Below are 26,106 nucleotides of genomic sequence, written 5' to 3'. Positions count from 1 at the left end.
ATCTGTTCTGTTCACACAAAACACTTTTCTTTCTATTCTTGAGAAAATACATGTCTCAAAACCAGAAGTGAAACTAAAAATGGGAACTGTGCTGCGATATATTCAGAGGCAGAGCTATCTATTCATCTCAGTGTCGGGTGAAAGCTGGAGGGGAATAATCTATTTGCATTGAACTCTTTCTAGTGGAGAATAATCTACATCTGCCTTGAGTAAGTTGTTTTTGCTTTCAATACTTAAAAAACCAAACTTGTTTGGACAATTAAACCAGTAAACAGCCAGATGAGTTCTGTCATTAGTGTGGTCTGAATTGTCAATTTTCAAGCGTTTTCTGTTTAAGACAATAATTTCCTGCTTTTAATCTTAAACAGATGAGCAGTCTTTGAAAGGAAAATGTCCTCTCCGTATAGAAGCCTTCATGACAGTTATGTTTCAAACAAAGGGGTAGGACTGAATCAAACATTCGCCAAACTATTTACCATTTTGTGTGTCTTACATCTCTTTTGTGTCTCTTACTCTTGGATTCTTTTTTTTTTCTTCTATCAAACTATGTTGTTAGAGGTCGACCAGCTGCGTGACATTAGGTGTGGTTTTGGGCTGTCTGATAGTCCTGGGGATTTTGCTTGCCATCGCTGTTCTGGAAAGACCCAAGCCACCCAAAGATCATGAGACACTCCCAAAGGATGGTGGAGCCAATTTCTCTACAGACCAGTGCAGGTAATGATCCTACTAAAGGTGTTCAGTGTCTGTAAACGTGGCTGTGCACCAGAACGGCCACCAGAGACTGATGTAGGCTGACGAAGTTAACTAGTTGTTATGATGCTATATATGAGAAGTGACAGATACTGTCCAGGCAAATAAAAAGTTCAGTCAGTGAATCGTCATTCTGTTGAAGTGTATACTGGTTGGACAGGTGTGCTGCTTTTAAGTGAAGTATTCGTACTCAAGAGTCTATAGAAAAATATCTTGGCCAATCTTTATATAAAGATTAAATAATCAACTAAAATGTGTAAGATCTAATTCCCATGACTCCTAACCTTCCCACCACCTTAGATATGCTTAACAAACCTTAAAAAGTATTACTAAGAAAGTTAAACAAACAAGACTTCAACATTTTACTATATGTGTCTACTGAGGCTTCGCTGATCATTGATTTTACTCATGGTCATGTTTATTTCCCTTTTTAACTTGGAGCTATGATCACATTGTAGATTATGATGCATAAACTGGGTCATGAAGTTAAGAGCAATTTGGAAGTAAACCCACTAATCATATATATATGCATCTATTGACGCAACGATTGAAGATTAGTTTCTCTAAATTGCACCATCATTTTCTCCAGTTCAGTTTCCAGAGGATTCGCAGGCATGTCTTTTTTTTATATCCCTCAGCATGGCCCTTGTGGAGAGCATTCCCCAACATGTGAAATATAACGACAATGCAACGCTCGGGATCCCCCTGGAACAAGTCTGGAAAGATCTAATCTCCATGGCAACGGACCAGGTAGAAGTGGTCTCTTTTTACTGGACCTTAACTGGGGAAGACATCAACGTCAACTCGTCTTCTGACATACCTGTGAGTTATCAAACAGAGAGAAAGAAATTTAACTACATTGCACATGAACATAAAACATTAAATCTAGATTGAATATGTTTTAACACTGTCAGTCTGTTTTTGGCAGGGAAAGGATATCCTGAGAGAACTTGAGGCATTGCCCTCCAGGAATGTATCTGTCCGAGTGGTGACCAGTGTTCCCACAGTTAGAACAAACTCCACAGATTTAAAGATCTTAAAACAGAAAGGTTTGGAGCTGATCATTCTGACACTCTCCATTCAGTGCGTTATGCTATGATTTGCAATGATGACGCATTTGATTGCATCAACTTCATGTAGTCTCCCTCTGTCTTTAGGAGTTCATGTGAGGGAGGTGAACTTTGGGCGCCTGATGAAAGGTGTCCTCCACACGAAGTTCTGGATCGTGGACAGAAAACATGTGTTTATTGGAAGTGCCAACATGGACTGGAGAGCTCTCACACAGGTAAAACCAAAAATCCTCTGATTATAGGTGCACATTTTCAACCTTAAAACATTATCCTAACAATTTACTTTTGACTATATAGGTGAAGGAACTCGGAGTGGTCATCTACAACTGCTCCAGTGTGGCAGAGGACCTCCATAAGATCTTCCAGTCTTACTGGGTGATGGGAGAATCCAACAGCTCCCTGCCAAGGCCCTGGCCTTCAAACTATGACACTGACATCAACAAACACCACCCCCTGTTGGTGGAAGCTGATAATGTCTCCAGCAGTATTTACCTCTCAGTGAGTTCTTTGAGTTTCATTTCCCTTTTACAGGATAGGGGATTATTTACAGAGAAGCAAATGCACAGTGTGTAAATGTCAGTTTCAGTCAGGGGAACTGCCACGTATTGAACTGTTACCACATGGAAATCACATTTTATGAATGAAATATTTTTTCCTTTGGGTAGTATTATTCCATATTGTGTTTCCACCCAAGGCTTCTCCACCATCATTCTGTCCTCCATCGAGGACTCAGGACCTGGAGGCGATTCTCTCCATCATCTCAGAGGCTGAGCACTACGTTGATGTAGCTGTCATGGAGTACTTCCCCACCACACGCTTTGAAAAGCCTCTGCGGTAAACCTAACACACAAAGGAAACTTTGTTTCCCTCAACAATGTAGCTATTTTGCCTGATTTCATCACTCTGGATTCTGTGATAATCAAACAGATACTGGACGTTCATTGATGACGCCATCAGGATGGCTGCATTCGAGAGGAAGATTAAGATCCGGATGCTGATCAGCTGCGGGCGTGACTCTGATCCAGCCATGCTGCCCTTCCTTAAGTCTCTAGCCTCAATGGACAGCCCTCACCACCAGATCAGCATTCAAGTAGTAAGACACAACATGAAGTAAATGTCATGTCTGTTTGAGGTAAACACAACATCCTCACTACTGAGTTTTCTTACTTTTTAAATATCATTCTCTTTCCAGAAATTGTACATTGTGCCTGTAGGAAACCAGACTGATATTCCATACTCCAGAGTCAACCACAATAAATACATGGTGACGGATAAAGTAGCTTACATTGGTGCGTAACACACAACCTTCATTTTCAGTTTCTATTTCTACACATTTGTTGTTGAACTTAAACTCAGTTAAACTCTTCTTTGGACATCATTTGTTGCGTGTGAATGAGTTAATAATTGACCAGATAACGTTGTGTTGTTACCAAGGTACCTCCAATTGGTCAGGGGACTACTTTGTGACCACAGCTGGAGTAGGCCTGGTGATTTCCCAGCATGCTCCTCACCCTGAATGGAAGACCAAGGCCCTGCAGCACCAGCTCAGGGTGGTTTTTGACAGAGACTGGAACTCTAAGTTTGCTGTGCATCTTGCTGACCTGGGGCACCACCCAGACTGTGCACTATCAACATGACAGAATAAGAAGTTCTCCATGAAATACATATTGTTATCAAGGTTGTACTTGTGGCGTAGTTGTAATTTATGTTGTTTTTATATTATCTCTGTTATATGATCGCTCACTCTCTCTATAAGCTTCCACATCAGATGATTAACTTACACTTTCAGTTGTTGACTAAATTAATACACTTGTAACTGTAAATAAGGTTTATTGACTTAGCACTAATTTTTTTTTTTTAGATTAGTGGTCGTCTGGTGTTGACTGACTGTTGAATGTATGATTACTGATACTGTATAATTACAAAACCGATGTTATTCATATACTTTATAATTATTAAACATGTGTAAACATCAATGAGATAACAAACAAACAAAGAATTTTATTTAAGTCCAGAGACTGGCCCTTGTAGTGACCACAAGATGAGTGGGGGAACCTCTTTGTTGCTGGCCATACCTTGCTGTGTGTGCTGGATGCTGAAATACCACTTGTGCCTATCGTTATGCTGCATCAGTAACTTTCATTGTCATTGTGACTGGCTTTAATAACATTGACCAAGACAGGACTGTAAAACCAGACACTAACACCAGAATTAGAACCAGGGGTTGGTCAGCTAGGACAGATGTGATAGGCTAATACTGTGGTACACCACAACCCTTAGCAAATCCAACCATGTCAGTTCACTTCACCTGTCCATTCCTCTATTGTTCAGGGGTCAGGAAGAAGCCAGTGCCTATTCGTTGAATGAAACGAATGAAAGTAAATTTTTCCTTAAATAAATGTGTTAAACCGGAGAGGTATTTTTGTATTGAATATGCCTTTCAATGCTTTATGCATTCTCTGTCCAGAAATGTCTTATTACTGGACATTCCCAGTGATTGGCATCATGACTCCCACACTGTCACACTGTCTAATTGGTATGCTCTCCTGTTGAGTGTGCTTTCTGCTTTGGGGTAATAAAAAATTGAATTAGATACCTCCATCTGAATTCTATCCATGTGTGTGAGTTGGTGCATTCCCATTGAAAGTACCATTCCTCCTGTGAAATCTCTATGCTATATTAATTTTTCTTTTCCCAATGCTCTTTGGGATGAGAGTTTTTGGTCATGAAGCTCTGATACAGTCTGGTTATAGTACCTCTGTTTTTTTTGTAAGTGACACCATGAAACTCTCTTACACTTACTTTGGCTTTATCTTTATGCAGAATGCTTAGGGAATTAAATCACACGGTTCATAACTGATAACATATAGTGTACAACTTTAAGATTTGTTAAAATCTATTTTTCATTTTTTATTTAAATAACCATAAGGAAATTACCTTGACATGATCTCCAGATAAAACATCAAGAAATTGTATGTGTGTTAGTCTTCCTCCCTGACAGCAGGCGGCGCTGTGATCAAACTACAGCCTTCACAGTGAGGGCGCAGGGCGGGGCTCCGGCTTGTGTAGTACGTGTGCTTCAGACTTCACAGCAGTTAGCTTGCGGCTACAGCTGAACTGAAGACAGAAACATGGTGCTGCTTGAAAATGACTCGGTAAGAACCGAAAATACATTGTGAATAACTGAGCCTGCTGTTGTGACTATTTATAACCTAGATATTGACAATGTCTGCTTTAGCTGTCTAACAGCTAGTTTGCTAGTACCCTCAACGTTAGACAAGCTAGTCGTCAAACTGATTCATTAGCCAGCCTGCTAACGTTAGGTTGAGGCTAATACTGGTTTAGAGTTGGGCTGGCAAATGTTATGTTGTGCAGTTATTGAATTACCTAGTATATTAACATTCATAAGCCCTGTAGAATTGGATGGGTGTCTTACTTATTGGTAGAGCTACATTTTTGTTCATAGACGCTAACACAGTTAGCGTTAGTCAAACTTTGTAAATTAGCACCTAGCAACGTAGCGTTGACTAGTTTTAAAGAGAATTATAAGTAATGCAGAATGACTGACATTGTGGGGCCTTTTAATATTTTATTATTGCTACTTTGGTTTCTTGAATACTAGTGAGGAAAATGTTTAGGTTAACTACCTTATCCTTTTACTCGCCAGTTTATCAGGTAACTTAGCGTTACACTTAATTAAAGCTATAGCATTCTAATAGCCTATAATGCAGCAGTTACCACCACAAAACTGAACATTATAACCCGAATTATGGTAGGATTTATCGCCAGATTCTTTTATCTGACTACATTAGTTTTACTAAAGTGTACCATATAAACTGGGACCTGTTGTGTCTGTGATTAAATTGTCTGTGATTTAAATTGGATTAAATGTGTCCTGTCTTTGCTCTGAGATCAACCACAGCTCATAACTTTATCTATCATTGCCCAACTGTGTTTGTGTCCTGAATAAGAAATATTATAAACTTAAATAATAAGATGAGCCTTTTCTTTCTGTTCTTCAGTTCCTCACAGAGCTCACACGGCTCTTCCAGAAGTGCAGGACATCTGGGAGTGTTGTCATCACACTAAAGAAATGTAAGGAGGCTCCTACTGAGTGTTGTCAATAATTATTCATGTCAAATCAGGACGGAAATCTTAATGAGTGTGTGTCTATTTTCAGATGATGGGAGGACCAAGCCAGTGCCTAGAAAGGGCCACTCAGAGACATTTGAACCAGCAGACAACAAATGTCTCCTCAGAGCGTCTGATGGCAAGAGGAAAATTAGCACAGTGGTGAGCTACAGGGTTTCCTAATATTTGCATTTGATGAACTCTCATCTTTTAATCTTAATGCTTTTCACAGGCTGCTAATGCTGAATTTTCTTTTCATGCAATTTCAGGTCAGCACCAAAGAAGTAATCAAGTTTCAAATGGTGGGTTGAGTTAGTTTTGTTTTAGTTGTTTGGAAGCTAGTATCTTGGTCAGATTCTCTTAATGAGGTCTCCTCGATGTTATTAAGAGTGGCTGACAATAATGTTTTGTTTCACAACTGACTGTCTTTGATGAATGAGCTGTTTATCTCTTTACAGGCGTACTCCAACCTCCTTAGAGCTCACATGGATGGACTTAAGAAGAAAGATAAGAAAAGCAAAAGCAAGAAAACCAAAGCCACCCAATGAGCAACAGACTCTTTAACATATCCATGGTTACCTTAACTGGCCTGTGCGATCAGTCGGGGAAATGGGAAAGGCCTCCGCTTGGTTTGTCGCCCCACCCCACTTTCTCCCCATTCATCTGAGGCCACAGAATCACTGTTCATCCACCCGGTGACTGCTACGATATTATGCCATTGATTGCATGGTAACATCTCATCCCTGGCTGTTCATTGCCACCGGTGATCTGAATGCCTGAGGAGGATTTTTCAAAACTCATACAAGATGAAGCAGGTCAGCTTTATCTCCATAGCTTATGCTTCAGAAACCAGGTCATCAACAGCTGCGTCGCCTCTGGAGCCAAATCCAGATGCCCAATGATTAACTGCCTTTCATACTATTTAATTGTTAGAATGAGTCCCTATTTATGTTATATTAACAGCTAACCTGTGAGCCCTATTAGCACATTTCAATTGGACTATTTCTTTAGAAGGATGTTAAATTTTCCAGTTATTTGAATTTTCTTCTTTTAAATATAACATTTTTGCTTTGAAATTTAAGCATGGGTGCTCAAAAATGCAGAAGTAAATATGACCAGGGTTGTTTTATTTTTGTCAAATTTCACAGTATTTGACTTGGCTTGATATTGGAGATGAAATTGTATGCTATGTTTTTATTTTACTTTTTGAAATACAATGAATATTCTTGTTCCCCCATGTCAAGCTGTCAAACACCAATAAAATGTACAGTATAGCTTCAGTTAATGTGGTGAATTCAAATTGACATTTTCTGAATGATGTCATGATTAAGTTAAATAGCACAAAAAACGTATAAAGTTGTAGATTTACTTTAAGTAATTTCTGAGTTATGAATACAGAGACAAAGTATTGGCTGTAATTCTAATAATTTCTCTTTATCACAACTACAAGGCAGGTTTAGCCACAGCCAGTAGACTCTGTCAGCCATTTTGTTGTCATGTCACGCTCCCAAGTCCTGATCTCATGGAAGAGGACTGCAGCAGAATTTAAGTTCAGAGATAAAGTGCTTTGTTAAATGTCAGTGTGTGAGTTTTTTTTGTCTTTTCTTGATAAACTAGCAAACAATGACTGTGGTAAACATGGGCGATGTAGAAAACGAGACAGTAAATACACTATATACAGAGACACATTTCTGTGCTGCACTGGTAGAAACAGTCTTGAGTTGTGGTTAAAGGAAGAAGCATCTCATAGCGCTGTGTTCTTCTTTTCCGGTCTGTCCTTCGGGGAGAGTGTGATGTGGCGCTGTCGGATGCTCTCCTCCTGGTACCCCTGCTTCATTAGGCTGGTCACATACTGGAACATGGTCTGAATCACAAAAAATATACAAAGAGGTGGAACAAGGTTCCCATTAGGTGAAGCACAGTCATTGGTGAAAACATTGATTTCATGAAAGGTGTCAACTTATTCATGCTTGTGTGTGTCCCCTGCATGATTATTAGGGGCTTTAGAAATATGTGAATATGTGTGATACACAAGATATTTCTTGTGTGTCCACAAACATGCACAAAATTTGGCTTTAACGGGGCGATGTGGGATGGGAACTATGTTTATAGATGTCCTAGAGTTATGAGTTTGGTGAGGCTAATTTTTTATAAATAAAAAATGAATAATAGTCTGTTAAGAAAATCTGTGTTAGCTGAGAGATAAGAGCAGTGGATGAAGCCAAAAAATCTCGTACATCTAGGAAGATAAAATATGACCATTGGGGATGGATATAATGATGAGTCATATAGTTTATCTGCCCAGGTAGGATCTGGCATTGTGATTACTTTTGAAACTGGACACATGAAAGAAGACAAGTGGATTTGTGCTGATTGAATGATGAAAGAATGAGTCCCACTTTGTTTTCTGTTATCCTTTTCACTCAACATATTGCTTTGTATACTAAGGTAATAAAAAACAATTAAAAAAAAGATATTGATACACAAAGATTGAGTTAGCTGTTCATACATAAAACATTTAAATCGGTTATTAACTCAAACTCCTAGGAGATGATAAACAAGCCTATAGCAGTTCTTATTTAATGGAAATTTTTAACAAATATGTAAATATGTAATTTGAAAGTATAAACAAGCATGAATAATACTGAAACTGGTGCTTGTTTTTGAATGTGTGACATGAAGAAACAAAATAAAAACTAATTTCAACCACTAGAGAGCAGTAGAGGCCATTAACTGAAGGAGACGGAAAAAGATGTACAGAAATTTAACCTTAAATTTAAATGTTGTAATTATATTTTTCAATCATCGAAATACAACATGCTGTCTCTAAAAGGTGCACATATTTGTATGCCAAAATATAGTTACTTCATATGTATTTTGCCAACAACTAAATAATGTCTTAACCCCCTGAAATTCTGTGACACAAATGGGAGAAAGCTCTACACTAAAAGTATGTTCATGAATTACAAGGTGTGCATCTTATAACTGTATAACTACTGAGGAGCAACAGCACTATTTGAGCGACTATATACTAATAACAAAAGGGATCTTTTTTAGGCCTTACTATACCCTGATATTTTTGTGCCTGACTATATGATGATTGCTTTATGAGGAGGCACGGTAGAGCAGTGTTGAGAACTGCTGACTCTCAGGGAGAAGGTTTTGGGTTTGAACCCTGACAGTCCAAAGACATGCAAATTAGGTTAAATTGAAATTCTCACTAACTTTTTTTTTATGCCTTTCTATAAAAAAATAGGTCAAAGTATAATAAAGTATAAACTCCATACAGAAAGACCCAAGGCCCAGGAAGTCATAGCATGGTTAGGCATAAAAAGCCATTGTATAGTAAGGCATAATATAGAGACTCTGGATACTGGCTTCCTCCCACAGGCCAAAGACACACACACACCAGGATAACTGGCAACTTTAAATTACTTTTTTATGACTGACTATACTATAACGTTTTTGTGACATATTATGCCTTACTATACTATTACGTTTTTTGACGTTTTGTGCCTTACTATACTGTGACATTTTTATGCCTTACTTTACTATGATGTGTTTTGATGTTTTTGCACCTTACTATACTATCACATTTTATTCCTTACGATAGTATTACGTTTTTTGAGGTTTTTATGCCTCACTATACTATGACTCTTTTTGATATTTTTATGCCTTATTATACTATGACATTTTTTGACTTTTTATGCCTTACTATACAATGACGTTTATGCTTTACTATACTATGACATTTTTATGCCATACTATACTATGACGTTTTTGACATTTTGTGCTGTACTATACCTTGATGTGTTATGCCTTACTATACTATGACATTTTAATGCCTTACTATACTATGACATTTTTATGCCTTACTATACTATGATGTTTTTTGACATTTTATGCCTTACTATACTATGACATTTTTATGATGTTTTATGCCTTAATATACTATGATGTTTATGTGACATTTCATGCCGTAGTATACTATTACATATTTTGATGTTTTTTTGCCTTACTATACTATGACATTTTAATGCCTTACTATACTATGACATTTTTATGCCTTACTATACTATGATGTTTTTTGCCTAACTATACTTTAATGTGTTTTGACGTTTTTTTGCCTCACTATACTATGACGTTTTTTGACGTTTTATGCCTTACTATACTATCACATTTTTATGTTTTTTGCCCTAGAATACTATGACATTTTTATGCTTTATTATACTATGACGCTCTTATGACATTTATATGCCTTACTATACTATGAGGTGTTTTGACATTTTTATGCCTTATTATACTATGACATTTTTTACGTTTTATGCCTTAATATACCATGATGTTTATGTGACATTTCATGCCATTGTATACTATTACATATTTTGATGTTTATGCCTTACTATACTGTAACGTTCATTGACGTTTTTATGACATTTTTTGCCTTATTATCCGATGACGTGTTTATGAAATTTTTATGGCTTACTATACTATGACATTTTCATGACATTTTATGCCGTATTTTGTTTTTTGACGTTTTATGCATTACTATACTATGATGTTTTTGTGACATTTTATGCCATAGTATACTATGACATTTTTATGCCTTGCTATACTATGACGTTTTTGTAAAATTTTATGCCTCACTATACTATGATGTTTTTTTTGCCTTACTATACTATGACATTTTTATGCCTTACTATACTATGACATTTTTGTAAAATTTTATGCCTTACTATACTATGATGTTTTTTTTGCCTTACTATACTATGACATTTTAATGCCTTACTATACTATGACATTTTTATGCCTTACTATACTATGATGTTTTTTGCCTCACTATACTATAATGTGTTTTGACGTTTTTTTGCCTCACTATACTATGACGTTTTTGTGAAATTTTATGCCTTACTATACTATCGACACCCTCTTAAAATAATGGCCTAAGTCATTTTTTCAGGTTTTTCAGGAAACACAAAAAACTCAACAAAAGAGTCACACTTTTGACATAGGCCATTATACAACCGGGGGTAGAATTGCATGTTCCCCTCAACTGAGGATTCAGGCGATTTTACCAGAGGTGGCCAGCATCATGAGGGGGTGATTTAGGCAAAAAAAACATTTTTGTCAAAACATGACTTAGGCCATTATTTTAGGAAGGTGACGCTATGATGTTTTTTTGCCTTACTATACTATGACATTTTAATGCCTTACTATACTATGACGCTCCTATGACATTTAGATGTCTTATGACGTTTTTGTGAAATTTTATGCCTTACTATACTATGACATTTTTATGCCTTACTATACTATGACATTTTTGTGACATTTTATGCCATAGTATACTATGACATTTTTTGATGTTTTTATGCCTTTGTAAACTATGATGTTTTTTGCCTTATTATACTAAGACATTTTTTGATGTTTTTATTCCTTACTATACTATGACGGTTTATGATGTTTTATGCCTTAATATACTATGATGTTTATGTGACATTTCATGCCGTAGTATACTATAACATATTTTGATGTTTTATGCCTTACTATACTGTAACGTTCATTGACGTTTTTATGACATTTTATGCCTTATTATACAATGACGTGTTTATGAAATTTTAATGGCTTACTATACTATGACATTTTCATGACATTTTAATCCATATTTCGTTTTTTGACGTTATATGCCTTACTATACTATGACGTTTTTGTGACATTTTATGCCTTACTATACTATGATGTTTTTTTGCCTTACTATACTATGACATTTTAATGCCTTACTATACTATGACATTTTTATGCCTTACTATACTATGACGTTTTTGTAAAATTTTTATGCCTTACTATACTATGACGTTTGTGTAATTTTATGCCTTACTATACTATGACATTTTTATGCCTTACTATACTATGACATTTTTGTAAAATTTTATGCCTTACTATACTATGACGGTTTATGACGTTTTATGCCTTAATATACTATGATGTTTTTTGACGTTTCATGCCTTACTATACTATGACATTTTATGATGTTTTATGCCTTAATATACTATGATGTTTATGTGACATTTCATGCCGTAGTATACTATTACATATTTTGATGTTTTATGCCTTACTATACTATGATGTTTTTGTGACATTTTAATGCCTTACTATACTATGACATTTTTATGCCTAACTATACAATGACAATTTAATGCCTTCCTATACTATGACATTTTAATGCCTTACTATACTATGACCTTTTTATGCCTTACTATACTATGATGTTTTTGTGACATTTTATGCCTTACTATACTATGACATTTTTATGCCTTACTATACTATGACGTTTTTGTGAAATTTTATCCCTTACGTGTTTATGAAATTTTTATGGCTTACTATACTATGACAATTTTTTGCCTTACAATACTATGACATTTATATGACTATTTATGCCTTACTATACTTTGACATTTTTATGCCATACTATACTATGACGTTTTTGTGACATTTCATGCCGTAGTATACTATTACATATTTTGATGTTTTATGCCTTACTATACTGTAACGTTCATTGACGTTTTTATGACATTTTTTGCCTTATTATACAATGACGTGTTTATGAAATTTTTATGGCTTACTATACTATGACATTTTCATGACATTTTATGCCATATTTCGTTTTTTGATGTTTTATGCCTTACTATACTATGACATTTTTGTAAAATTTTATGCCTTACTATACTATGATGTTTTTTTTGCCTTACTATACTATGACATTTTAATGCCTTACTATACTATGACATTTTTGTAAAATTTTATGCCTTACTATACTATGATGTTTTTTTTGCCTTACTATACTATGACATTTTAATGCCTTACTATACTATGACATTTTTATGCCTTACTATACTATGATGTTTTTTGCCTCACTATACTATAATGTGTTTTGACGTTTTTTTGCCTCACTACTATGACGTTTTTGTGAAATTTCATGCCTTACTATACTATGATGTTTTTTTGCCTTACTATACTATGACATTTTAATGCCTTACTATACTATGACGCTCCTATGACATTTATATGTCTGATGACGTTTTTGTGAAATTTTATGCCTTACTATACTATGACATTTTTATGCCTTACTATACTCTGACATTTTTGTGACATTTTATGCCATAGTATACTATGACATTTTTATGATGTTTTATGCCTTACCATACTATGACGGTTTATGACGTTTTATGCCTTAATATACTATGATGTTTTTTGACGTTTCATGCCTTACTATACTATGACATTTTATGATGTTTTATGCCTTAATATACTATGATGTTTATGTGACATTTCATGCCGTAGTATACTATTACATATTTTGATGTTTTATGCCTTACTATACTATGACGTTTTTGTGAAATTTTATCCCTTACTATACTATGAAATTTTTATGCCTTACTATACTATGACATTTTAATGCCTTACTATACTATGACCTTTTTATGCCTTATTATACTATGACAATTTAATGCCTTACTATACTATGACATTTTAATGCCTTACTATACTATGACCTTTTTATGCCTTACTATACTATGATGTTTTTATGCCTTTGTAAACTATGATGTTTTATGCCTTAATATACAAGTCGGTTTTTTGACGTTTTATACCTTACTATACTATTACATTTTTATGATGTTTTTTGCCCTACAATAGTATGACATTTTTTGCATTACTATAATATGACATTTTTTGATGTTTTATGTCTTTCTTTACTATGCCGTTTTTTATGCCTTACTATACTGTGGTATTATTTCCGCCTTAACCAACCCTGATCTCAGCTGCGTTAGGTTCTCATCAAGATTGTGGAACCACTGGCGTTGCAGCCTGTATGCAGATGTCTGACTATTGTGGATTGTCTTTTGTTTGGAGTTGATTTTATGGGGTTTTTTTGTGCTGTTTATTGATCTGTGTCCCTAATAAAGATTAAATGAATGAATAGATATGACGTTTATGACTTTTTATTCCTTTCTATACTATGACCTTTTTATGCCTTAGTATACTATGACATTTTTATGATGTTTTATGCCTCACTATACTATGACGGTTTATGACGTTTTATGCCTTACTATACTATGATGTTTTTGTGACATTTTATGCCTTACTATACTATGATGTTTTTGTGACATTTTATGCCTTACTATACTATGATGTTTTTTTGCCTTACTATACTATGACATTTTAATGCCTTACTATACTATGACGTTTTTGTAAAATTTCTTGCCTTACTATACTATGACATTTTAATGCCTTACTATACTATGATGTTTTTGTTAAATTTTATCCCTTACTATACTATGACATTTTTATGCCTTACTGTACTATGACATTTTTATGCCTTACTATACTATTACAATTTAATGCCTTACTATACTATGACATTTTTATGCCTTACTATACTATGACGTTTTTTGCCTTACTATACGATGACATTTTAATGCCTTACTATACTATGACATTTTTATGCCTTACTATACTATGAAATTTTAATTCCTTACTATACTATGACATTTTTATGCCTTACTATACTATGACATTTTTATGCCTTATTATACAATGACGTGTTTATGAAATTTTTATGGCTTACTATACTATGACATTTTCATGACATTTTATGCCATATTTCGTTTTTTGACGTTTTATGCCTTACTATACTATGACGTTTTTGCGACGTTTTATGCCATAGTATACTATGACATTTTTATGATGTTTTATGCCTCACTATACTATGACGGTTTATGACGTTTTATGCCTTAATATACTATGATGTTTTTGTGACATTTTATGCCTTACTATACTATGTTTTTGTGACATTTTATGCCTTACTATACTATGACATTTTTATGCCTTACTATACTATGACATTTTTATGCCTTACTATACTATGACGTTTTTGTGAAATTTTATGCCATAGTATACTATGACATTTTTTGATGTTTTTATGCCTTTGTAAACTATGATGTTTTTTGCCTTATTATACTAAGACATTTTTTGATGTTTTTATTCCTTACTCTACTATGACATTTTTATGATGTTTTATGCCTTACCATACTATGACGCTCTTATGACATTTATATGCCTTACTATACTATGACGTTTTTGTGAAATTTTATGCCATAGTATACTATGACATTTTTTGATGTTTTTATGCCTTTGTAAACTATGATGTTTTTTGCCTTATTATACTAAGACATTTTTTGATGTTTTTATTCCTTACTATACTATGACATTTTTATGATGTTTTATGCCTACCATACTATGACGGTTTATGACGTTTTATGCCTTACTATACTATTACATTTTTATGATGTTTTTTGCCCTACAATAGTATGACATTTTTTGCATTACTATAATATGACATTTTTTGATGTTTTATGTCTTTCTTTACTACTCCGTTTTTTATGCCTTACTATACTGTGGTATTATTTCCGCCTTAACCAACCCTGATCTCAGCTGCGTTAGGTTCTCATCAAGATTGTGGAACCACTGGCGTTGCAGCCTGTATGCAGATGTCTGACTATTGTGGATTGTCTTTTGTTTGGAGTTGATTTTATGGGGTTTTTTTGTGCTGTTTATTGATCTGTGTCCCTAATAAAGATTAAATGAATGAATAGATATGACGTTTATGACTTTTTATTCCTTTCTATACTATGACCTTTTTATGCCTTACTATACTATGACGTTTTTTGCCTAACTATTCTTTAATGTGTTTTGACGTTTTTTTGCCTCACTATACTATGACGTCTTTTGACGTTTTATGCCTTACTATACTATGATGTTTTTTGCCTCACTATACTATAATGTGTTTTGACGTTTTTTTGCCTCACTATACTATGACGTTTTTGTGAAATTTTATGCCTTACTATACTATGATGTTTTTTTGCCTTACTATACTACGACATTTTAATGCCTTACTATACTATGACGCTCTTAAGACATTTATATGCCTCACTATACTATGACGTTTTTGTGAAATGTTATGCCATAGTATACTATGACATTTTTTGATGTTTTTATGCCTTTGTAAACTATGATGTTTTTTGCCTTATTATACTAAGACATTTTTTGATGTTTTTATTCCTTACTATACTATGACATTTTTATGATGTTTTATGCCTTACCATACTATGACGGTTTAGGACGTTTTTATGCCTTACTATACTATGATGTTTTTTGACCTTTCATGCCTTACTATACTATGACATTTTATGATGTTATATGCCTTAATATACTATGATGTTTATGTGACATTTCATGCCGTAGTATACTATTACATATTTTGATGTTTTATGCCTTACTATACTATGACATTTTAATGCCTTACTATACTATGACATTTTATGCCTTACTATACTATGATGTTTTTGTGACATTTTATGCCTTACTATACTATGATGTTTTTTTGCCTTACTGTACTATGACATTTTTATGCCTTACTATACTATGACATTTTTATGCCTTACTATACTATGACATTTTTATGCCTTATTATACTATGACGTTTTTGCGACATTTTATGCCATAGTATACTATGACATTTTTATGATGTTTTATGCCTCACTATACTATGATGTTTTTATGATGTTTTATGCCTCACTATACTATGATGGTTTTTGATGTTTTATGCCTTAATATACTATAACATTTTTATGCCATACTATACTATGACGTTTTTGTGACATTTCATGCCGTAGTATACTATTACATATTTTGATGTTTTATGCCTTACTATACTGTAACGTTCATTGACTTTTTTATGACATTTTTTGCCTTATTATACAATGCCGTGTTTATGAAATTTTTATGGCTTACTATACTATGACATTTTCATGACATTTTATGCCATATTTCGTTTTTTGACGTTTTATGCCTAACTATACTATGACGTTTTTGTGACATTTTATGCCTTACTATACTATGACATTTTTATGCCTTACTATACTATGACGTTTTTGTAAAATTTCTTACCTTACTATACTATGACATTTTAATGCATTACTATACTATGACATTTTTATGCCTTACTATACTATGATGTTTTTTGCCTCACTATACTATAATGTGTTTTGACATTTTTTTGCCTCACTATACTATGACATTTTTATGCCTTACTATACTATGACATTTTAATTCCTTACTATACTATGACATTTTTATGCCTTACTATACTATGACATGTTAATGCCTTACTATACTATGACATTTCATGCCTTACTATATAGCCTTAGTATACTATGACATTTTTATGCCTTACTATACTATGACATTTTTATGCCTTACTATACTATGACATTTTTATGCCTTATTATACTATGACGTTTTTGCGACATTTTATGCCATAGTATACTATGACATTTTTATGATGTTTTATGCCTCACTATACTATGACGTTTTTTGACATTTTTATGCCTTACTATACTATGACGTTTTTTGACATTTTTATGCCTTAATATACTATGATGTTTTTTGACCTTTTATGCCTTACTATACTATAACATTTTTATGCCATACTATAATATGACGTTTTTGTGACATTTCATGCCGTAGTATACTATTACATATTTTGATGTTTTATGCCTTACTATACTGTAACGTTCCTTGACGTTTTTATGACATTTTTTGCCTTATTATACAATGACGTGTTTATGAAATTTTTATGGCTTACTATACTATGACATTTTCATGACATTTTATGCCATATTTCGTTTTTTTGACGTTTTATACCTTACTATACTATGACGTTTTTGTGACATTTTATGCCTTACTATACTATGACGTTTTTTTGCCTTACTGTACTATGACATTTTTATGCCTTACTATACTATGACAATTTAATGCCTTACTATACTATGACGTTTTTGTGACATTTTATGCCATAGTATACTATGACATTTTTTGATGTTTTTATGCCTTTGTAAACTATGATGTTTTATGCCTTAATATACTATGACATTTTTTTGCCTTACTATACTATGAAGTGTTTTTACATTTAAAATTTGGTTCTCTACATTTTTACACATATAGGCTATACTTATATACATATATGATTTTACTTCATTTGTACATATATTTAATATATGGAAATTCAACACATGTACATATATTACATTTGCGTATTGGCATTCCTGAATGCAAATTCTAATCTTATTTGTTAATAAACTGTTTGGTTGATGGCATTAAAATGCCAATTCCTTTGTTTTGGGGGGATGGTGGGGTTGTTGCGTCCCTACCAATGTTGAGACCAAACCTACGCCCTTGGATCTTGGAGTGACATAACATGAAGTGACAGAGCCATGTTCTATTTTCTCAATATGCTCATGTATGGTTCAGTGAGATGTACATTTTCACATCAGTCAAGCTTGTGCAGCACTGGTTTCCTTCTTGACATGTTACATGGTGCATTAAAAAGATGTGCACAATTCTTGACACTGATGCGAGTCGGACACAAGCTGTCGCTGCTGATGTGCTGGTTGCACACATCAAGCCTATTTCACAAGGCATTTACCCAGAATGGGTTGCTGCAAAGGTCTCTGATTAACACACCCTCATAAGGAGACACAGGTCACAAAGTGACAACTACTTACCTTCCATGCTTCCTCCACCTCAGCTGTCCACCTCTCCTTCAGGATGGGCTGCACGGCACAGATGAATTCTGCTCCGACATACTGGAAAATAATTATGGGAGACACTTGATGACATTGTGCCCTCGTAACTTGGCTAGTATCCAGTTGGCGTGTCACTCCATTGCTGTTATTGTTATTTGAAAGAGTAGGTGTTTCCATTTTGCATTTCTGGGAGTGTGTCAATTCATTCAGCTGCTGGGGTTTTAGGGGTCTCAGTATAATGATGAGTCTAATAGAGAGCTACAGTATCAGTGGAAATTAGAATATGTGTACTCTATAAACAAAGCAACATGACAAAAACAGAGCATGTTCAGCACTGTAGGGATCATCAGGGTCTTACGCTGTAGTACTTAGGTGGGGCGTTGTAATGATAATGGCTTTTCCCCAGCTCCAGAGCCAGAGCATCCAGTCTCTCCAGCTGGTCTAGTCTAGCCACGCTTTTCTCAATGAAAGACATCACCCTGAAAGAGACAGAATAAAAAAAAAGGCTCAGAAAGAGCCACCAGGCCTGATTGATCCACCAGTTAATCGTGAATTAGCAGCAGCAACTATGAGCTGATATACCTCTGCTATAGATAAGTCTGACACTCCTCTGTGTTGAAAGGCTGCATGGTGACATTTGCAGTCTCACAAACTCAAATGGCAAGAAAGAAAATTGAATTGATTGCATATCTATCAATCTAACTCTCACTTGCAAAACCAACTGATTGCACAATACTTTTCCCCACATGAAAACATTTTTTTCCCTGCACAACACAGGATCAATTTCCTTTGTTGCTTTCCAGGTGTGTCTGTCTCCACTGCAGAGCGTGTGCGTGACAGTTTTGAAGATGAATATGGAACAAAGGGTTAGAGTTGGTTTAGCTCTCTCTTCTCTCTGTCTCGCTGCCACCGTGGACATTTGTACTAATGTCCCTGAGTGCGGCTGAAGGGCCATTTGGCCTTATCACTGAATTTGAGAGCAGCCGGTTTACGCTGGAACGTGTAACACGTTTTGTCAGTGTGTTCCTGCTGCAATGCCACGCTAGCCTCTGTACCTTCAGCTCCTCAGGCAGTAAATGGCTGCTGTGGCCTCATGTGTAGAGGAACACAGAGAGGCCCGACACACACTCGGAAACAACAGACAAGTGGCTGTGATACATGCTACGAGCTCTGTCTGCAGCAGAGTGGTAAGTAAGGCTATAATGATATGACTACATGAGGTGTTTGATCTGCCACTACTTTTATAACACATCCCTGATATTGAGCTGCACCATGTGCAATGTGGTTTTATCATATCATTGTTCCACTTAGATAAAAAGGTGGTGCCTGAAGAAAACTGTACTAAAACTGCTTATTCTTTTGTGCCACAGAGCACCATCGTTGTCCAAGAACTAGTAAAAACATGGCTGACATGTTCCTTCATTACCAGAGACATGGACACTGTAATTCATCTTGAGTCAACTCCATGTGCACTGTCTTGCTGCCATAAATACTCACTCGAGCATTCATTCGCAAACAGCAGTACAACCCAGGAAATCTGTGGAGTGGCTCTGCTAATTAAAAAATACAAAGAAATTATGTTTTGGTAAAAACCAGTAAGACACAGGGTTGAAGTGTCCACCTTTAGCCACTCCAAGATGTAATGATACAAAATGAAAACTTGATCTTAGAATCAACAATTCCTTCTTTTATATAATTAATAAGGTCAAATGAACGCATCTGGATTAGGACAGGTGGTGTTCATGAAGGAGTTCTTGGCCTCACGTGATCGGGCTGTGAGGTTACATCTTACAAACAAGCTTGGGAATCACTGCACAAGAACAGCAACTGTGTATTAATCCGCAGCTGAAAATAATCCTCAACAAATACACGGTTTGCCCCTGTTTCAGTAACATCTGGTAAAAACTAAAGTGCCCAGCTGTTTAAAAATTAGACTATATATATATATATATATATATATATATGTATGTGAGCTGTTTTTAAATATTCCCTGAAAGTGAGTGCCTCAGACACAATAGCAAAGTCAGAGACTATTCAGATATTGATTAAACCATTGTTGTGTTCTGGTCTTTTTATAGGATTTTTGACAAATGTTTGCATAGCAGCTGGGATGGTCACCACTGTGACAGAGGCCAATGAATTACTGCTATGCTTTGACCCTTTAGTGTAAACTAGACTAAAGGTCGGTGGATATTGATATGCTCTCTTGCCCATGCAGTGTATACCATGCTGAATGCTATGCTTTCATTGACTGATTTGCGATGGTGTTGATGTGTTGTGAAATGCAGAGCTGCTGACCGACCGTAAGCCGTGTGCCCTGAGTTCCCGGCTGGTCCTCAATCTCTCTAGGTCCTCGACGTCTCGAAACAGGAAGAAAACATCCTTGCACTCTGGATGGGTCTCAAACAACCTGTTACCAAGAAAACAACAGCACATGCAGCCATCCGTGAGCATCATGAAGAGCAGCCTGTCATATCCATTCCCACACCAAAACAAACCTCCCCCTGAGTTTCCCAACTAAAGATGAGATAACCCCAAGAGTTTCAGCGTGGCCACTCACACAACTGTAATCCTGCATTCACAGTGCTGAGTGTGAATGTGCAAATTTCAGCTCATTAACATTGCTATTAGAGGCTTCTCTCTCATCCTGCAGCCTTTCTCTCCACCCCACACTTTGAATAGAGATCTGATTGTGCCTCTCTGATCTTATTCTGATTCTTCTTATCACTGTCCTCCCCTCTGGTTCTTTAGACCCAACAGATGCAATCAGTAACAGCCTATGGTAGATGTAGAGAGAGTGTATTAGCAAGGCAATCCATACCCTCATTTCCACCCGCAGCTGTGATGAGCAGCCTTGCTCTGTCGGAGCCGGGGCAGAGGCTCAGTTAAATGGAGCAACCGCCTCTACTACAGTTTTCCTTTTCTGATTTAACCTCAATCAATTTCCTTAACCAGAGAGTTTAAACATGCTGCCATCCAATCAAAGAGCCTCCCAGTCTCCAGCTGAGGTACTGGTGATTAGTCATGCTACCAGAATATACAGCTACCTCCTCTGGATGCGAGTTGTATTGAGCTCAGACTGAGATGCAAGGATTATGAGAGGTATCAGAGGTTTTAATGTGAAAACATGAGCATGTAGCTTCCTAATGTGAACAGGAACTTGAGCTGCGAGCAGCTCCTGATTGTTATTGTGTAAAATACTAGACCTGATGTAAAATCTATATAAACACATTTTGTTATGTTGCAGCCTCATGCTAAAATCATTTCAATTCATTTTTCCCCTCATCTACCAATAGCTCATAATGACAAAGTGAAATTTATTAAAAAGGAATAACTGAAATATCACATTTACATAAGTATTCAGACACTTTACTCAGTACTTAGTTGAAGTACCTTTGGCAGTGATTGCAGCCTCAAGTGTTGGGTGTGACACGACAAGCTTTGCACACATGGACTTGGACTACCAGCCCTCTCTGCAGATCCTCTCAGGCTCTGTCAGGTTGGATGAGGATCGACAGTGGACAGCCATTTTCAGGTTTATCCAGAGATGTTTTATTGGACAGTCGATGAGCAATGACTGGTTTCCTCCAGACATGACATTTTAAATCAAGGCCAAACAGTTCGATCTTGGTTTGATCAAACCAGAGAACTTTGTTTTTCATAGTGTGAGAGTCCTTTAGGTGCTTTTTTGAAAACTCCAAGTGGCTTTCATGTGTTTCTCACTCAGGGGCTTCAGTCCGGCCACAGTGCAGTGCTCCACTGATGGTTGTGCTTCTGACCATCGGATTCTTGGTCACCTCTTACCAAGGCTCTTCTCCAACAGTAACTCAGTTTGGCCAGGCAGCGAGCTGCAGGAAGAGTCCTGTTTGTTCCAAATTGCTTCCATGTAAGAATTATGGAGGCCACTGCGCTCTTGGGAACCTTCATTGCAGGAGACATTTTTTTGTAGCCTTCCCCAGATCTGTGCCTCAACACAGTCCTGTCTCTGAGCTCTGCAGGCAGTTCCTCCCTCCTCATAGCTTGGTTTTTGCTCTCATATGCATTGTCAGCTGTGAGACCTTATATAGACAGGTGTGTGTCTTTCCAAATCATGTCCAATCAACTGAATATACCACAGGTGTAGAAACATCTCAAACATGATCAATAGAAACGGGAAACACCTGAGCTAAATTTCTAGTGTCATAGCAAAATGTCTGAATACTTATGTCAATGTGATATTTCACTCTTTCCTTTTTAATACATTTGCAACAATTTCTTTTAAAATTCAGTTTTGGCTTTATCATCATGGGGCATTAAGTGTACAACAATGAGTGTAGATTGATGAATTTAAATGATTGAAGCATAAACCTGCAACATAACAAAATGTGAAACAAGTGAAGGGGTCTGAATACTTTCTGAATGCACTGTATATGTATGTCAAAATTATAATCCAGCACAGACAATCTGACCTGAACATCTGTGATGCTGAACTGTAACGCTGAGCTCGGCGTAAATAATAAATTATAATTTTCAACACTGGGTGAGGCAGGTCAAAAAGAAGCTCATTCTATTTTCCATTGTTGTTTTTCCCCATGCTCTGCAGCAGTTGCTTGTGAGAGGAAAACGCCTGAAATCCAGAACAAAGTCTTGATGAATAAATGCATTAGATGTCTACAACATGTGGCCCCTTTGGAAGATAGAGAGATGTATGAATAGAGGTGTTGGGAGAGGTGTGATGTGTGAGAGAAAGGATGTCTGTCTAATGGCTGCTGTGAAAAACATCAGTGGCTCTGCGCCCTTTGACAAGAAGATGATGATGCAGCGAGGTCTATTGAAACGCAATATACAGACATGGCCAACAAGCTCTGGCTGAAGACAAAATGTGAGACCGTGTCTGACATCCAGTCCCCTGACTTAGACACATATGTTTTCATATGTCTGTTACATAATAAATGATTCTCATGACTGTCTGTTCGGTGTAACTCCACAGTTTAGCTCATTGCTTTTAAAGTATTTTACTGTGATACAGCTGGTACCTGTTTGCGTTTCTGTGCTTTATTAACTTAACCTTCTCACAAGACAAAAATCCAGGGTCTATTTATTTAAAATAATTCTTAATAAGTTATTGAATGACATAAACTCAACCAGCGACACTACAATGTTTGCACACCATGTGTAATTGGCCTCTTTTCTTTGGGGGTGGCACCACAGAAGCTGTGACTTGTGATTTATCGGGAGCGAAATGGCTGCGAAATTTGCTTTCTTACTATTCACACGCCCTGCTCACCAGTGTCATTGATGAGAGAAAAGGGGGAAATTGGCTGCTCTTTTTTTTACCCACATCTCCGCCACTGTCAACGCCGCAACAAACATGTAGGGAGCTGGTTATTTTGCTCCACTGTGTGTACCTCTTGCCGACATGGGCGCACATGCAGGCATGCATAACATAAGCAGACAATGTAGCACCCTATATAGCTCGAGTGGAATTTTAATTGGTGCTGTTCAGATGATATATTTGGCACTCATGAATAGAGTCTTTGAAGTATCTTATTTTACATGGATTTGACAATCCCCTTGCCAAAGAATACACACAGTGAAAAACAGGTGATTCCCGTACTGTCACAATTACTGTCATGGGATACAAGCTCTGACAGCCTGGGGGCCCTGGGGTGGCCCTGACCCACAAACGGCCTACGTATTTCCAGGCTAACACGCTAAGGTCAATCCCTTCAGCTGTTCGGGTCACCCCAGGGACACATGGCATTAATTGGGCTTAAAGCTATACTCTGTGCCCGGTAGTCTCTTTCCTGTAGATCCAGCAGCAGCAGCAGCAGCAGCAGCAGCCTGAATGTCTGCCAGTCTTTATCACCACATTCTTTCATTTGTTTTATTTCCCAGCCAAAGGACCAAATACGTTTACCCGGAGGCTGGTCATCATCATAATTGACAAAATGCATTTCCCTGATGGCTAATGCCTTTAATTGTACAGTGGGATGGCAGACCTGGAGCTGTGTGTTATTATGTAATGTTGTTAAGATGTGATATGAAGTGATAAGAGAGGAGGAGGGGTATTCTGCCCCAAGCTTTCAATGAAAAGCTGAGGGTCAGAAGGCAGGGCACAGGGACGTGGTGGAGGTGGAGGGATGCTGCGTGATCAGTTCCTGGTTTGGATTATAAAGTCAGGCACCATGTCAATGTCACATCAGATCTGCAAGACCTTCAGCAGACCACTTTGTCTCAGGTCCAGCAGGTCAGATCACAGTGCAGAGGTTTCACTAAGCACTCTGATGAGGTTAAACTGAAAAGTCAATAGTTTTGCTCCTTTTGCTGAATATCCTGATCAAGAGTAGAGGACATTTAAATACTGATGATATAGAAAAGTTGTGTGTGCTATTGGAAAAAAAAGGTATCCTGGGTTTCCTTTGGATGCAAAATATTACACAATACTTAAAACATATAAAAATGTTTTCAGAGAATCAGTGCGTATAAAGGCCACTTTGTCACCTGATGATAAACTACTTAGTGGAAATGTACTGTCGCTATAACATTCCTGATCCTATAGCATCATATTTTCTTAAATATTTAGTCACGTGACATGCAGCGAACACTGGAAAAGTACAGAAAAGGTTCGAGCATCTTACCTGACGAACATAATAATCCCAACTTTAGCTATATCATCCCGGATAACTTTCCATGACTCCTTGATCATCTGAATCTGATCCTCGGTGGGATGCTTAGCAGCGGCAGCATCCTCTGTATTCCTCTCTCCAAACTCCGCTTTTGCCGCCAGACCTGATATTGCACAGCCCATTCTTTAGAAAAAAAAATAAACAAATGAGACGATTTTTTTTGTTGTTGTTCCAATCCAGGAAGAAAAAAGGGAGGGTTAATTGATTTTGTGCCAAAGAAAATCTGAGGTTGCTGGCATCTGGTTTAAGTGCGCGATTCCAATTGCGTCTTGTAACTACTCTCCTCCGGTGAGTACGAACCAGCGTCGAGTCAGCAAACACACAGGCAGGATGCAGGTTCTGGTCGTTGGTTCAGACTAAAACCCCCCTTTAATGAGCACATTTTGCAACAAGCATTGAGCAAGTATTTAGCTTTTATATTGAAGGGCTTCCCGCTTGACTTCCGTTGTATGCCTGTATGTTTCTGGCTGACTTGATGCAGCTTTTGAAAGCAAAGGTGATTCAGTTTGGTAACCTGAGGCACAAAGGATGGGCTGTGCGGTCATTTTATATGAAAGATATCCAACGCAAATTGATAATAACACACACACACGCGCCCAACTTATAATAATATCGTGACTAGCTGTTCACAGCCTGCTTCAGATAGCAAATTCAGATTAAATTACCCCTATATTATTAAAGCCCAATATCTGCATAAGTATTGAAGTGGTAACACTTCCATTTGCAGCAAACTGGCCTTGCACATTTGACAAAATACATACTGTTTTTGGAACTTTTTCAATTTTGTCCCAATGATGAAATGTATTCTATTTTGTAGGAATATTATTAATAACTTCTAATCTTTTA

General features: G+C 36.4%; 3 protein-coding genes across 4 annotated transcripts; 2 read left to right on the top strand and 1 right to left on the bottom strand.

The window, feature by feature from the left end:
- Positions 1 to 63: 63 nt before the first annotated feature.
- Positions 64 to 4,413, top strand: pld4 (phospholipase D family member 4). 2 transcript variants are annotated; one of them, XM_023402719.2, is made up of 11 exons: positions 64 to 209; positions 369 to 441; positions 557 to 714; positions 1,389 to 1,572; positions 1,679 to 1,799; positions 1,908 to 2,035; positions 2,118 to 2,318; positions 2,515 to 2,654; positions 2,748 to 2,913; positions 3,013 to 3,109; positions 3,255 to 4,413. In XM_023402719.2, the coding sequence occupies exons 2-11, from the start codon at positions 391 to 393 to the stop codon at positions 3,455 to 3,457; spliced, it is 1,449 nt and encodes a 482-aa protein (XP_023258487.1). In that variant the 5' UTR covers positions 64 to 209; positions 369 to 390; the 3' UTR covers positions 3,458 to 4,413. The 2 variants fall into 2 exon arrangements, with proteins under 2 accessions (XP_023258487.1, XP_087029164.1); XM_087173038.1 differs by lacking the exon at positions 3,013 to 3,109 and having other exon boundaries at positions 2,748 to 2,952; positions 3,255 to 3,345.
- A 459-nt stretch (positions 4,414 to 4,872) lies between these two features.
- Positions 4,873 to 7,531, top strand: srp14 (signal recognition particle 14). The gene is made up of 5 exons (XM_023402709.2): positions 4,873 to 4,975; positions 5,843 to 5,915; positions 6,001 to 6,113; positions 6,221 to 6,253; positions 6,410 to 7,531. The coding sequence occupies exons 1-5, from the start codon at positions 4,952 to 4,954 to the stop codon at positions 6,497 to 6,499; spliced, it is 333 nt and encodes a 110-aa protein (XP_023258477.1). The 5' UTR covers positions 4,873 to 4,951; the 3' UTR covers positions 6,500 to 7,531.
- Positions 7,304 to 25,521, bottom strand: xgb (x globin). Its single transcript, XM_023402708.2, has 5 exons — positions 25,213 to 25,521; positions 20,895 to 21,002; positions 18,951 to 19,071; positions 18,572 to 18,652; positions 7,304 to 7,815 (listed from the first exon to the last, which is right to left on the bottom strand). Exons 1-5 carry the CDS (start codon positions 25,380 to 25,382, stop codon positions 7,696 to 7,698), a joined length of 600 nt encoding a protein of 199 aa, XP_023258476.1. The 5' UTR covers positions 25,383 to 25,521; the 3' UTR covers positions 7,304 to 7,695.
- Positions 25,522 to 26,106: the final 585 nt, after the last annotated feature.

Source organism: Seriola lalandi, unplaced genomic scaffold (assembly GCF_002814215.2).
Source record: "Seriola lalandi dorsalis isolate HSWRI2012SDOR001 ecotype SW California unplaced genomic scaffold, Sedor1 jcf7180002053982, whole genome shotgun sequence".
Lineage (NCBI taxonomy): Eukaryota > Metazoa > Chordata > Actinopteri > Carangiformes > Carangidae > Seriola > Seriola lalandi.
The sequence above is the reverse complement of the archived record's forward strand: the minus strand, read 5'-3'. Positions and strand labels throughout refer to the sequence as shown.

Excerpts from the sequence above, each read along its gene's own strand:
- srp14 (XM_023402709.2), top strand. The coding sequence starts at position 4,952 with ATGGTGCTGCTTGAAAATGACTCG. Across the intron at positions 5,916-6,000 it reads TGTCATCACACTAAAGAAAT|ATGATGGGAGGACCAAGCCA; the intron begins GTAAGGAGGCTC and ends GTCTATTTTCAG. Across the intron at positions 6,114-6,220 it reads AGAGGAAAATTAGCACAGTG|GTCAGCACCAAAGAAGTAAT; the intron begins GTGAGCTACAGG and ends ATGCAATTTCAG.
- pld4 (XM_023402719.2), top strand. The coding sequence starts at position 391 with ATGTCCTCTCCGTATAGAAGCCTTCATGACAGTTATGTTTCAAACAAA. Across the intron at positions 715-1,388 it reads TTCTCTACAGACCAGTGCAG|CATGGCCCTTGTGGAGAGCA; the intron begins GTAATGATCCTA and ends TATATCCCTCAG. Across the intron at positions 1,800-1,907 it reads AAAGATCTTAAAACAGAAAG|GAGTTCATGTGAGGGAGGTG; the intron begins GTTTGGAGCTGA and ends CTCTGTCTTTAG.
- xgb (XM_023402708.2), bottom strand. The coding sequence starts at position 25,382 with ATGGGCTGTGCAATATCAGGTCTGGCGGCAAAAGCGGAGTTTGGAGAG. Across the intron at positions 21,003-25,212 it reads GGGATTATTATGTTCGTCAG|GTTGTTTGAGACCCATCCAG; the intron begins GTAAGATGCTCG and ends TCTTGGTAACAG. Across the intron at positions 19,072-20,894 it reads CTCAGGGCACACGGCTTACG|GGTGATGTCTTTCATTGAGA; the intron begins GTCGGTCAGCAG and ends TGTCTCTTTCAG.